Here is a 14,197-nt window from a genome sequence, read left to right as displayed (position 1 = left end):
CCCTCCGCACGCCTTCCTCCCGGTGCCTGCTGCACGGTCTGCTCCGGGCCCACGCCTGCTGGCGGGGCCCGTTCCCTGCCGGCCTTGCATCTCCAGGTTGGTGTCGCGGGGCCTCCCTCCCGTGCGGGGAACTTGTGGGTGCTCGGCACGCCCCGTGTGCTCCCGGTCTGTGACGTAGTAGCTTGTTCCGGCTGCCCCGCTCCCTTCCCGTTTCCGTGACTTCCAGCCCTACCAGCCCCGGCTCTGCCAGAGCCCGCTGCCCTCCACCTCATCAGCAGAGGCCTCCCGTCGGACCCAGAACGACTCTCGGTGCGGTGTTGTGGCCCCGCGCATGCACGCTCCTGCGGTGGCGGCCCGCGCTTTGCTTAGCCCTTGGCGTTCATCTCTGGCCTCCCTGCGGGGCCACACCGGACACTTGGAGAGCACGATACGAAATTGTATGGTGTCCTGGGCAAACGTAGGCAGAATGGCTTAGGGATACTGCGGTGTCCCATTTTCCATAACCTAAAAAGTTTAATTTTTCTGTTTGGGAGAGAGCCTATTACCTTAGGCGTTTTTAAAGTTTAAAACCCCTTTAGCCTTTTCTTCCCATTTCTCTGTCTTTTAAAGTCAGTCGCCTGCCTCACTTGTACAAGAACATCAGCCATCTCTTCGATGTGGGCTAGATGGTATGAGGTCGCTGTCTGTACCTGTGGGTGAATTATTTTGGATCAGGTTTAATTAAAGTGGCTCTGACACAGGTCTAAGGTTTGCTCACTGGTATCGCTTGCTAATATTTGTAATGTGTAGTCCAAATAAGTCTTAGATTGTTTGGCTCGAGGCAGGAGACGTGAAGGGATTTCTTTTGTTTTTTTTTTAAAAACTTGCCTTAATTGAATGAGAGACCCATTTAAATATTTTCCACTATAAGTTCATTTAATATAACATGAGAACTCTTAGTACCAGTGATGAGCTCTGTCTTCTTTGACCGGTAATACTGTAATTAAGTGAGGTATATGCTTCATGTAATTGTATTCTGTGATATCATCACTGCAAGTGTCAAGTGTAAATAAAAATTGGGGCTCACTCCCAAGTGGATTGTGGCTTATTTGGTGTCCCCTGTTGCTTTCCTTTGGTCTTTCCGTTCTGATCTTTGGTTTTAATTTCTTTGTTCTTGTGGTTGGCATTCACATTGTTGTTCTTCGTGTTGATATGGAAATAACTTCTAAAATTTCATTTCCATCTGACGAGCTCTGTTCAACCAGCCATAGTCTCCAGGGCCAGAGAAGGCCTGCTTTTCAGGATCGTGTGTTGTGACAGCAGTGAAATCGTAAATATTAAACTTTCCAGACTTCTTTAGATACTCTAGCTTTATGAGTATTTTCCTGTGTATAGATGCACATACAAATAGTTCCAGAAACCACAAAGTCCTTGTTGCTCTAAAACATCAGATTTCTGCCTGAGGAATGGGTTTTAATAATTTGGTACCTCTCTTTAAAGGGGGCTGACTCCTGGTCCTAAGTGTGTGTGTGTGTGTGTGTGTGTGTGTGTGTGTGTGTGTGTTTAGAAACAGGTAGCAGTGTGAGGCCTGTCTTATTTCGTTGATTTGTGTTCCCCTTGCTGGATTATTTATGTTTCTGGTGGGATCAGTGAAAACTCAGTGGGATTTTTCTGGGCATTGCTATCGCTGTGTGTGTGTGTATGTATGTTTTACTGCTGCTCCATTTTTCGTTGTGAAGAATGATCATTTCTCCTGCCATTTACGTATTGGGAAGGGATCTGTGCCTGCGTGAAATTTAACACTCCGATGACACTTTTCTGTGGCAGCACTTTCTCTCACAAGCTGTCCTCCCATATCACTTCCCAGTAAAGAGGTGATCTGGTTTTATAACCTATTTAGTAGCTTAGATTTCTTCAAGGTGAGGCTTCACGTAAAATAAATTCAGTGACTGTGGAAACCCTTCTGTGTTCTCTTCATAGACTTGGCAGAAGAAAGGTGTCATTTAAGTAATTTTGCAGCATAGTTTTTTAAAAGACAGTGGCAAGTGTTTGACTCGTATTTTGTTCTTAGGTGTTACTTTACAGTAGAAGGTTAGGCTGTATACCACGCTCCTGCCTGAAGAGTTGGAGAAATGTAGGGGCTTGGGGAGGAGCCTGGGGAGGACGGGCCGCGAGTGAGGAGGATGGTCTGCGGCAGGAGCGGGGTCCCTCCTCCCATCTGGCCGCCAGGGTGGGCAGTGTTCCTGGCCTTGCCCGCCATGCCCCTTCTTCTCCGTGTCCTTTCTTATCTTTGACGCCATCTTCAATCTCCTTTTCCCCGGGAAGAAGTGAGCAGTAATTAAAGAAAGAAACGGTAAGGTGTCGCGCGTCCGTGCACGTCTGTCTCGCGTCCTCACTGGGCATCTTTGGGCCCTGGCCCCCGCCCGGCTCGCTGTGTTTTGCAGGCCGCCAGGGCTCCCCGAGTGACCGCCGCCCGCTCGACTGTGGTTCTGTGCTGCAGATGGCGTGTAGGACTCACTTGTCTGGGCCGCAGTGAGAGGCGCCTGAGGCCCAAGATGGAGAAGAAACGAAGAAAGAAATGAAAGCCTCTTTTCAGGCCAAACCACAAAAGGCCATGAAATTTAACTTTTATTTACGTCGGACAAGACTGTAAAACGGCCGATCAATGATGTTTCGGCTCTTCGCCGAGACAAAAATTGACTAATAATCCAGGAAGAAAACAGTGCGATTTGAATATATGAGGTTTTATGACCATATTCACTTATGACCATGAAGCTTGTCAACATCTGGCTGCTTCTGCTAGTGGTTTTGCTCTGTGGGAAGAGACATCTGGGTGACAGACTGGAGAAGAAGGCTTCTGAAAAGGCCCCGTGCCCTGGCTGTTCCCACCTGACTTTGAAGGTGGAATTCTCCTCAACGGTCGTGGAATATGGTAATGAGGTTTTAAATGTTAGCCCTCCCCCCCCCCGTTTTTTTTAAACTTAATTTCAAACATTGGCTTTTGTCAAAAAAGACCTTTCCCTCTTTTCCACGGTAATTTTAAATGAGGTGAGCTCACAGCGCTTGGATATTCGCGCTACTGAAATTTGCTTTCCCAATATAGGTAGTTTCTGCGAGGCAAGGAGATTGGCGTTCGGAATTAGTTCCCTAAAACCTGATTCTTGGGAACAGATGCCGTTGTAGCTGCTGAGGGTGGGGAGTTGGGAGGTGCTGACTGCTTGTGTGGGGAGGCCAGATGTGAACAAACCAGTAGTCTGCTAGAATCCACTTGAAATTTTGTTACTGTTTCAGTAAAATAAAACTGAACCTTTATCTCTGAATCCCTTTTTTGTATTCCAAAAACTTACACGCATCTCTTTGCCACATGTTTGAACTTGGGTTAATATTCGCTTTTTGAAAAATAGCACAAGGTATCCAATTTTGTGTGATGTCAGGGGATTCGTACAGATCGTTTTAACTCAGGGCTCCGGAAGCTGCCATCCAGGGCATTTAAACCAGGCTTTCAGTCTTGCTCCTACCGTAGGTTTTGGGATCTGTAAAGTTTTCTTTTACCTGAGAAATGGTAGCCTAGCTACGATCTTCCATTATAATACATGGCCGTAAATTCTCATTTTTATTTGTGGTCCTTGATTTCAGAATATATTGTGGCTTTCAATGGATACTTCACAGCCAAAGCTAGAAATTCTTTTATTTCAAGCGCCCTGAAGAGCAGTGAAATAGACAACTGGAGAATCATTCCTCGAAACAACCCATCCAGTGACTACCCTAGTGATTTTGAGGTGATTCAGATAAAAGAAAAGCAGAAAGCGGGGCTGCTAACCCTTGAAGATCATCCCAACATCAAACGGGTGACACCCCAGCGGAAAGTCTTTCGTTCGCTCAAGTACGCGGAGTGTGAGTATTATGACCTCGTCTCTGTCGGTTTCTGCCTCACGTGGGTTCAGAGAGAGAACGTGCATTTTCACAGGTGATGCGCCCCACCACCCTGCCCCTGACCTTCCCGTGCACCGTTCCACACTGGCACAATAGCGGAGAAATGGTTCGATACCCGAGTCCCTTCATCTAGTTTCGTCAGTTGTGAATGTCTTCTTGCCAGGAATTTAAAAAACGAAAAACAGGCTTCCTGCTGTTCTGGTGGGAAGAAATCTGCCAGTTTTCAGTGGAGGACGATAGTGGTCCTTGCTGCTGCTGGAAGGGGTTTTCACCCGGCGCCCCTCGGCGCCTGCAGACCAGAGGCCCTGCGTCCCTCCATCCTGAAGTGGGAGACGGTGTCTTCGACTCTCCTCTTGGGTTGTGATGTGCTTCTGTCGGTGTGGGGTTTTTTTAAGTTGGGTTTTTTTTGGTTGGTTTGTTTGAGAGGCAGGGATGAGCGTAGAGAGAGGGAGAGAGAATCCCACGCAGGATCCGCACCGTTAGCGCAGAGCCCGATGCGGAGCTTGAACTCACAAACCGCAAGACTGTGACCTGAGCCGAAATCAAGAGTCAGATGCTTAAGCAGCTGAGCCACCCAGGCACCCTTGTGTGTTTGTTTTTAAGGAATCTTGTAAAACGTCCTTTCTCTGGGTTTCGTTTTGTTTTTCTGAGCACCTCCTGACCTTGCCCAGGTTAGCTGGCCCTCCTTTGAGCCCTCAGCTCCGCGGGTGTGAGAACGGCAGCAGTTTGATGATTCTCCTTTCAGCTCGAGGGCTTCCTCCTTCCCCTTTGTCGGTAACTTGGGGTTGTCAAGATACAGTTTGTTCTTCAATACTGAATTGCTTAGTTATTACATAGTGTTTTCCAAAGCTTGCTTATTACCAAAGAAAAGTTTTTTTTTTTCCATTTGTCATAAACTAGGGTCACAAATCGTGAGTTCCGGTATCATTTACTGTCGTTTCTTTCATGGGAAGGAAGGAAATAAAATTTTGCTTTTCTCCCTTTGCCCGTCAGGTGCTAGGCCTGAGAGCCGCTGAGGTTTAGAAACGGCACCAGGTGTTGGGGGAGCCAAGCTCCTGTGCACGTAGCGCGACAAGCCGGCTCTCGGGGCGGCTGCAGAGTTCGGGGGTCTCGCTTCCTCGAGCTCTTTGTACCGGTCCAGATGTTTTGTAATGCCTTTTCTCTTTAAAACCTCAAAACAATTCAGGAAGAGAAAACAAACCTCGTACAGTTAGCCAGATACGTGCCTTGTACCTTTTTAGCGTAGACAGCTCCAGAACGTTTCAAGAAACGTGGAAATTTCTAATTTCAGCACAGCAGTCATAGAATCTCAGGGTCGGGTTCCCTTCCGTGCGCCCTCCGCCCTGGTCGTCAGGTGTGGCACTTGCCAGCGCGAGCGGGAACCGCGCGCCTCACGGGCCGGTCCTGTCGTCATCTGCTGCCTTGTGCGGGAAGCACCTTTCCTCTCAGCTTCCAGTCTTCTCGTCCAGCAGACGGAAGAAAGGCCCCCTCCTGTCTCCTAGGGTTCTCACGGAAATGAAGGAAAATCGTGCACGTGTGAGAGCTTAGCAGCGTGTGCAGGATGTAAATAGACATGAAATGCTGCGTATTTCTCTGGCTCTGTTGTTCAGAGGCTCCGCTTTATTTTGGCTGGAACGTGTCCCACCCTGGATCCCATCCCTGGCTCTGTCCCTGGCCGTAAGACAGAGCTATCCTGTTTCCCACACGGCAGTGCTTATACTGCGAAGAGTCCACGGGGCTGCCCTTGGCAGATTCTCCTCCCCAGATCCGTCAGCGGTCCCTGCACTGATGCGGGTTCAAGTGCACTCACCCTTTTAACTGCTTTCCTTCCAGTACTGTCCGGTTCTCCTAATAAATTGCTCTTCCACAGGGAAGCCCGGAGCCGAGCTCATTGCCAAGGTGGGGTCTGGCCTGCGTCGGGTAGACGGCACCGCTCTGCCGTCGGCACCCCCGGTGTGGCCCCACGCTGTGGGCTCCGAGAGCAGAGTCACCGTGGCGCGTCGAGTGCGGAATAATTTCCGTTGCTCTGTGCAAAGAATTACTTAATGGGATTGACAGGATTATATGTTTTTCTGGCTCCCTGCACTTTCATGGGGGAGCCTGATGAGACAGGAATAAGAAGGAGTCGTTTGCTATAGAGACAGAACTTGAGGGACGCCTGGGTGGCTCTGTCGGTTAAGCGTCCCAACTCGATTCCAGCCCAGGTCATCATCTCACAGTTCGTGGGCTCGTGTCCCACGTTGGGCTCTGTGCTGACAGTGCAGAGCCTGCTTGGGATTCTCTCTCTCCCTTTCTCTCTGCTCCTCCCCCCCCCCCCCCAACATTCTCTCTCTCTCTTAAATAAACGTTTGAAAAAAACACAAAAACTTCAGTGGTAGTGTGGATGTGCTCTTCTGAAAACTGATTCGAGATGCAATTTTTCTTCATGGTACCGGGGTCCTGAAAGGTAAGGATGGCTTTCGTGGTGTTTCTTTTGCTTTTTTCTTCCATCTTCAACAAAGTAAGGTATTTACAGATAGTGAAATTCATGGTTTTCAGCGCACAGGTTGGCAGGCGTTGGTAAGTGTGCAGCCGGCTGTCCACCGGCAAAATCCAGATACGACTCAGCTCATCGTCCTCAGAAACCCCCCGACTCCTTTCTGGTTTTGCTGTTTGAAAGGGGACACTGGGGACACTCTGGTCGGCACGTTGAGGGTCGGGAGCAGTATACACTTGGGAAAAGGTCCTACTGATGTTTGACCAGAGACCGGCCTGATGGGCTCGCGTGTCTGTTGTTGTCCCAGAAGCCCAGTGCTGGGACCCATCACCAGGGGTCAGTGGCCATTTTCTTTTTTTTTTTGTTGTTTGTTTGTTTGTTTTAAACCTTCTGGTTCAATGAGAACCAGTTGCTGAGGAAAAATCAGGCAAATCTTATTTTTCCAGTTTTAGTCGCGAGGGACTTTTCTTTCTTTAAACGTTATTTTATCGGCCCCGCTGTGCCTTCCGTCAGTTAGAAAATCTCGGGCAGAGGACTGTTGGGGGAGAATAAGGATCGCGGACCGACGTCCCATCGGTGCGGCCGCAGGGAGAGACCGCCCTTCCGCCACCCGGGCCGTCCAGGGGCGGTCGTCCTCTTTCCCTCCTGGCTGCCGGGTCGCTGCCGAGCGGCTCCTTTTCTGACCCCTGTCCCCTTGGCTCTCGCCGACCCCGCAGCGCCCTGTAACGAGACCCGGTGGAGCCGCAAGTGGCAGTCGTCCCGGCCCCTGCGCAGAGCCAGCCTGTCCCTGGGCTCCGGGTTCTGGCACGCCACGGGAAGGCATTCGAGCCGGCGGCTGCTGAGGGCCATCCCGCGCCAGGTGGCCCAGACCCTGCAGGCGGACGTGCTGTGGCAGATGGGCTACACAGGTGGGTGCCTCCGTCCCCGCGCCTGCCCCCCGCTGCTGCCCCCTCTGCCCTCTGCCGCGCGGGCGTCTGTCTCTGTGGCCGCTCTGTCCGTCTTTCCTGTATCGTTTCTGTACCGTCTGCTCCACGGGGTACAGGCTGTGTGTATGGCACTGGGGACCACCTCCTGGGAACTAAAACTCCCAACCAGTGTGGCTTTTCCTCACTGATGGATCACGGCAGAAAACTCCTCTCCTAACTACTGTGGGGCTCGTACCCTGACCCAGACAGAAGTTTCTCCAGCCCCCATCTGTCATGCCGGTCTCGGGGTCCTTCCCCGTGTCCCCCCAGCCTTGGAGACCCTTACGTCTCCCTTGATTTCCTCAGCTCCCGCCCTGCAGAATATCCTAGACACGTAGACGCTCACGCCTGGTGGACTGACCTTTTATTAAGTGAGCGTCACCTCGTGGTTTTCTCCTTTTAGGATGAGAATTCTTCACAGAACAGATTCTCTCTAATCAGAAGAGCATTTTCTGTCCCCCTAAGCCAAGTGGTTTTCGAGATAACGTGTGCATCATTCAGACGTAAGCAGTAGGTGTCGGTTGTCTCCCGTGTGATCGATTGCTCCACGTAACGCCCGTACGTAAACGCAGCTCTCACACCGGAAAGACCCCACCTTCCTGACGTCTCTTAGCTATTAAATACCACGAAGGTCCTATATTTGTTACTTAGTCTCTAGAATTTCTTGATCTGGCAGTATCCGTCTCAACATCCGTGCCCACGTGTCCGAAGTACAGCCAAGTGCACAGTATAGTGCTTTTCCTTAAAATGTGATCGTCCCCGCTTGCCTCCGGCAGCCCCCGTGTCAGAGGTCATTAGCGAGCAGCGTCCGCGAAGGCCTGGGGGTAGTGTCCCCTCTCCTGAGCGTGTGTTCCCTGTTGGTGGCCTTCGCTCTCCGTGGCCTCTCTGAGGAGATGAGGGCATGGAGACCTGGGGGAAACCACTCCTTTGTGGAGGACGGAGCCTTGGAGACAGTTGAGGGGTGTCCCCAGACACGCCCCGAGAACCTCGAGTCTTGTTAGCCGCAGATGAATGGTATCCCCCCTCCCCCCAGCACCCCCTTTTCCTCGTCTTGGCTCAACCGGTTTCCCTGGAGCGCCTGACCTGACTCGCGCAGGGCGGGCTCTGGGCCTCCGTGACGGGTCGTTCTCTCGGAGTCCCCAGGAGGAGTAGATTTTATGGACAAAATCCAAAAAGATGATTTGTCCAAACACGATCACGCTTGCTTGTGTTTTGGAATCAGGCGCTAACGTGAGGGTTGCTGTTTTTGACACTGGGCTGAGCGAGAAGCACCCCCACTTCAAAAACGTGAAGGAGAGAACCAACTGGACCAACGAGCGAACACTGGACGACGGTGGGTGGCGATGCCGTGGCGTGACCCGGTCTTTGTCCCTCGCTCCTGTCCCCGGTTTTATGGGTTAAGAGTACGGTTTTCCGTGTGCTGATCCCACAGCCGGTGCAGCGGTCACTGAGACAAACCCAAGCTCGTGTGCCTTTGGGCAGAAACGTCTCACCATCCCGGGCTGTCGGGGGGGGGGGGGGGTAGAGTGTGAGCAGCGAGGGCTGTCTGGCGGAGGAGCACTTCCCGCCCGTCTGGGAGGGGGCGGGGTGCCCAGAATCGAGGCGGCTGTGGCGTGGCTCGGTCGGTCCGTGGCTCGGTCGGTCCGGGGCTCGGGGCAAGAGAGTCCGTTTGAATTGGCGGCTCGAGATGTTGTATCTCGGCGCATGCGATCAGCTGTGTTTTACGACCGTTCTCCTCTTGGTCTCCAGGGCTGGGCCACGGCACGTTTGTGGCAGGTGTGATAGCCAGCATGCGGGAATGCCAAGGCTTTGCTCCAGATGCAGAACTTCATATTTTCAGGGTCTTTACCAATAACCAGGTAGGTGTTTCCGAGGACTCCCAAAACTTGAGGAGCTGATACCGAAACGTAGAAAGTAAAACACGGGAGGACACGCGTTCATTTAGAAGCAGCAGCCGCCTCGATGCCGAGCTCCTTCCCGTGTCTCCCACGGGCCCTGCCGTCCCGCCACTGCCCCTTCCGTGTGGCTTCGCCCTTCTGCCACCACGCCTCCATCGGCCTCCCGCGAACCCTGAAGACCCCACTCCGAGGGCCGTGGTGGTTCCTCCCCGTCTCGCTCCTTCCTGGGCCCCTGGGCCCCCACGTCCGTGGGCACGTTGTGCTTCCTAGACGAGAGAAGAAGGGCACGTTGGTGTTTGCCACCCCTACTGTGTGGTGACGGGCTCGAGGGCCGGCTCCGTACCACGGCCCCCGGTGTCATGCTGGGCGGTGTGCTTCCCGACCCCGCTTCCTCGCCTCCTAAATATTTATAGAACGGGGGAGGGTCTTCGTGTTTACTTACTTTTCAGATTTTATTTTTGCGTACATGGTAAATAGTTCAAAAATATCTGAAGGCAACACGGGGAAAATCCCCCCAACCTTTTCCCGGCCCGCAGGGGGTTTCCCTTACACCTCACGTCTCCCCCGTGACAGTTTCTCCGTTTCATGTATCGCCTCTTCCTGGAATTTTTTTTTGCCTGTACAAGCAAACGTAAACACGTTTTGTTTTTAAAAGCCTTTAAGAAACAGAAATCTTAAATTCTTAAACAAATACTTAAATCCCTTTTGTACTAGAAGTTTAATTTAGTATTTTATAAAAACATTTGAACGGTGATACAGAAAGCCATTTGACTCTGCCAGGAAATGGAATATCAGAAAAATAATTTTATGAAATAACTTTTTTATGAGGTTTGCCCTTCAGTCTGTTGAGGAATAAAGAAGCTAGACAAATATGTGAACCTACGTAGAAACTCTCAAAGGGAAGTGTCTTAGGATAAATCCTCTGAAGGAGGGGCAGTTACAGGCTTGGGGGTTCACCCCGGCAGGTGTACGTTAAGCTGAGGAGCTGGACGTTCAACCCAGAGAGACAAGCCACCCTCAGGACGCGGCTCTCCCTCGAGTCCAGCTGCAGGGACTAAGAATTTCCAGGTGCCAGAGTTTATATTTCGGAGCACTGTTTGTTCTTGGTTTTTATTTCTGAAATCGAAGTTAACGCGTCACGCTGCTTCGGAGGCTGTACTCTGCCGTTAGCAACAAAACCCTCTTGTGGCACCTGGAGGCTCCCTGAGGCCCCTAAAGTCGTATTTGGCCATTGAACTAGGTATCCTACACCTCCTGGTTCCTGGACGCCTTCAACTACGCCATCCTGAAGAAGGTGGATGTGCTGAACCTCAGCATCGGCGGCCCCGACTTCATGGACCATCCCTTCGTCGACAAGGTGGGTCGTGTCCCCGCACAAAGGACCGTGCTCCTGATGATGGCTTCTGCTCTGAGCGCTTCGTCCCTGCTGTGCTGGTGGCCCCTCACCCGCGAGGCAATTGCCTAGTGAGGACGATGGGCGGTGGCGTGAGCTTCGGGGACTTGTGTTGGAGGCCGCACGTTGTGCGTGTTGGTTTCTGCTCCGAACAGCGCCTTTCTGCACCTGCGCGGAGAGCGGGCTCCTCCGTGTCCATCGTGAGACCTGCGATGGACACGTTTTCTCAGGCCCGTGATGAGGCCCGTTTTCTCAGCACCGCGAAAACGCCGGTTGGCAAACATCCATGCCTGCGAGGGTCTAGTGTTACGTGTTCGAGGGCACCCTTCTTTTTCGAGGATTGTTTTTAGGAGTCGTAGGTATTTTTGGATAGTTCTGTGTTGATTGTTTGAGAGCGGTATGTTTTCATAATTAAATGTTTGCTTGTCCCGTAGGTGTGGGAATTGACGGCTAACAACGTAATCATGGTTTCTGCTATTGGCAACGATGGGCCTCTATACGGGTAAGTATTCCCCACAGGGATGAGTCGGAGGTGCCTTTCCCCCTCAAATAACTGTAGATCTGTGGTCTGACTCTGTGTCTGTCTGTCTGAAGCTCTGTATCGTGGGAACGTTCCGCTCACAACCAGCCAGACCGTGCAACGAACCAGGTGCCCACCACCCACTGCCTCACTGGTCAGCTCAGGCCCGTCTTGTTTCTGTTTGTTTGTCTGTTTATTTTCTTATTTTGTCGTGATCAGTTTGGAGGCCTGCAGTTTCTGTTCTACTTAAAAAAACCAAACCAAAACACCCAGAAAAGTAAAGCTGCTAGAAAGGAGTGGATTCTGCAGTATTTAGCGAGGCCCGCTCTGTGCAAGACCCGGGGGTGAGGCGGTAAACGGGACGGGTGCCTTCTTAGGAAAGACGGGGTTCAGACGCAGCAGGGCTGACGGAGATGAAAGTGCGGGTGGCGTGACACACCCGATGGCCTCTGAGGGTTGACACACGGGGCCGGTCGGAGGGGAGCAGAGGGGACCGCTTGGGCCGGGTCGTCACGGTGAGCTGAAGCGGCGTGGGAGGCGAGACGTCGGCCGGGGGGTCGTAGGCAGTACGCCCGTGTCTGCTCAGGGACCGCTGTTGGCTCTCCCCCGCGGCTCCGGTTTGTATTCCGCGTGATGTGCGTAAGTCGTCTCTGGCGCTGACACGCTTCTGCAGCGGGACGCGTGTCTTCCTCCTGGTCGGGTTCCCGGGATGTGCGCGGTTCGGTGCCGTGCAAAGGGCGTGAGGTAACCACCGAGGAGGAGGAAGAAAGGCAGAGGCCGCCTCCTCTGCTCCGCAGTCCCAGTAGGGGGGGAGGACGTGCACGCGGCGGCCCCGCGTCGCTCGCCGCGTCGTGCAGCGACATCCCTGGGCGCGCGTGCCAGGCCGTGAGGGCTGACGGACTTACACAGAGGGTCCGGGCGCAGGGTCAGGCCGCACCGTATGAGGTTGACGTTTGTCCAGGTCAGAAACTGCCTGTGAGTGGCAGGGTCCCGGCCCGGTAGTTGTTAGTGATGCCATCTTCTTGTGCGGGGGCCCAGGGTTCTGGAGCGGCTCTGCTGCCGGGCGTCTGTGCCGTGTGTGACCCGCAGGGTGACGGCGTCAGCATCCCCGAGCTGCGGCTCCACCACGAGGAGCGTCCGGTACCGGGTCATCGCCTCCGGTTTTCTCGTTTCCCCGTTTCGCGTGTTTCCCTTTGGCCGCCTTTCCCATTTCTGCCCCCCACCCCCCCAGAATCCAGCCTGTGTCCCACCGGGGCGATGTGGGGTCATGCTGTGGGACAGCACAGGCGGTGGGGGCCTCCCGTCCCTGGGCCTCAGCCTCGCTGCCCGTCACGGAGGCCCGAGGCCACCGTGCTCGGGAGGACGGCCTCCAGCGGAGGGCACTGTGAACCCGGAGCCCCCGGGAGCGGTACCTTCCTTCTTCTTCCTCGGTGTCGGTTCCTGCTCGTCAGATGGATTCTAGCAGTTTTCTTATTCAGGAACCTGCAGGGGATTGTCGTTGCCTAATCACGTCCACGCTTTTCTTTGTGGTTTTCAAGCACTTCGGCCTCATCTTGACTTACGTTGTGTTGCTGTGATTTGTTTCACTCTGATTTCTTTGCAGATCTGTGCACTTGAGGTATTAAGGAGAACTAGGTGGTTTTCTTCTGCACCTCGTCTGGCATGTGAGGGGCTCAGGATGAGGGCCTAGGGGGTCGTTCCCGGGTTCCCTGGGAGGAAGGGAAGCACCGTGCAGGTGATCAGTTGAGAACCGTGACTTCCTGAAGGTGGCAGAGAAGCGTGGGATCTGGTGGGGACAGGACGCACACCCTGGGAAAGTTTGAAAGTGAAATGAGAACGTGTGAGTGGGTGCTGGTCATGATCGCGTGAAGTCTCGTGCTGGTCAGAGGAAGGGTTCCTCAGATTGCAGAAGCACGAGGGCCAAGTGCGTCTTGGGCCGCAGGGTGATTGATAGGTTGAGACGGAGGGAAAGAGAAAGAAGGTGCTCCATGTACGAGACGATGGCCTCGGCCCAGCACACAGGTGGCAGAGAGCGTGGCCTTTGGACAGCCATGAGGAGCCTCAGGAGAACCTAACGCCATCTCGGGTATTTCTGGGAGTATCGGTGCTTACCTGAATGACTCATTTGAAATTACCTCTCGGGGCACCTGGGGGGCTCAGTCGTTTAAGCGTCCGACTTTGGCCCAGGTCATGATCTCACAGTTCATGAGTTTGAGCCCCGCGTCGGGCTCTGTGCTGACAGCTCGGAGCCTGGAGCCTGCTTTGGATTCTGTGTCTCCCTCTCTCTCTGCCCCTCTCCCTGCTCATGCTCGTGCTCTGTCTCCGTCAAAAATAAGTAAACTTAAGAAAAACATTTTTTAAATTACCTCTCTTCCCTTGTGTTTTTGTGCCTCGTTGTAGCACTCTGAATAACCCTGCTGACCAAATGGACGTGATTGGAGTGGGCGGCATTGACTTTGAGGATAACATCGCCCGCTTCTCTTCAAGGGGAATGACGACCTGGGTAGGCTTGTCTTCAGCAGTGGGATGTGGCACACAGAACCGTCTGTGTTCGAGCCCTGGGTGTGTGCGTGGGTGTGTGCGTAGGTGCGCGCACAGAAAGCCGCTGGGGAGGAAGCCGAGGTGTGGGTGCCTGCCCACAAGAGGTCTGGCCCCTCTGTCGTCTGCCGCTGCGTGGTGACATGCTAGGCAGGGGCTGGTTCCAAGTGGTGCTTCTGCGGCCGCTTCTTTGTAACTGACCTCTGAGTAACTCACTTTTAGGTTGGTCGGATTCACCCCCCCTCCACCCCCCCACCCCCCCGTCCTACCTGGGGGAAAGGTGAGCAGTCCTCCGTGCCGGGCGGCATGGTTTTTCTGGTGTCAGGAAGCAGGAGAAGCCAGTGAGAGCAGCTTATCAGCTCTGCTGCCTTGGAAATCATTATATTTAGCTGGAAAAATAGAAGTAACTCCAGAAAGTTCATTACTTCAGCTACTTGGGGTTTAACTGTGCCTCTGAATCGTCCTGCTTTACCGCCCCCAACACAGCCCCCCGGA

The 14,197-nt window shown here is 53.1% G+C and overlaps 1 protein-coding gene across 2 annotated transcripts in view; it reads left to right on the top strand.

Annotated features, from left to right (window-relative positions):
* Nucleotides 1-14,197, top strand: part of MBTPS1 (membrane bound transcription factor peptidase, site 1) — a 52,509-nt gene that overhangs the window by 9,600 nt on the left and 28,712 nt on the right. For both annotated transcript variants that reach the window (XR_006961920.1, XM_047078839.1), the window contains exons 2-9: nucleotides 2,424-2,911; nucleotides 3,616-3,873; nucleotides 7,105-7,296; nucleotides 8,576-8,686; nucleotides 9,103-9,212; nucleotides 10,492-10,608; nucleotides 11,079-11,146; nucleotides 13,565-13,667. Coding sequence is in view for 1 of the 2 variants with exons in the window: in XM_047078839.1 (XP_046934795.1) it covers nucleotides 2,743-2,911; nucleotides 3,616-3,873; nucleotides 7,105-7,296; nucleotides 8,576-8,686; nucleotides 9,103-9,212; nucleotides 10,492-10,608; nucleotides 11,079-11,146; nucleotides 13,565-13,667 (1,128 nt within the window). In the remaining variant the exon portion in view is untranslated. The remainder of the gene's footprint in view (nucleotides 1-2,423; nucleotides 2,912-3,615; nucleotides 3,874-7,104; nucleotides 7,297-8,575; nucleotides 8,687-9,102; nucleotides 9,213-10,491; nucleotides 10,609-11,078; nucleotides 11,147-13,564; nucleotides 13,668-14,197) is intronic.

Source organism: Lynx rufus, unplaced genomic scaffold (assembly GCF_022079265.1).
Source record: "Lynx rufus isolate CCGP_SWC_20201006 ecotype Redwood Valley unplaced genomic scaffold, mLynRuf1.p SCAF_16, whole genome shotgun sequence".
In the NCBI taxonomy this organism is placed as follows: Eukaryota; Metazoa; Chordata; class Mammalia; order Carnivora; family Felidae; genus Lynx; species Lynx rufus.
Note: the sequence above shows the minus strand (reverse complement) of the source record. Positions and strands in the feature narration are given on the sequence as shown.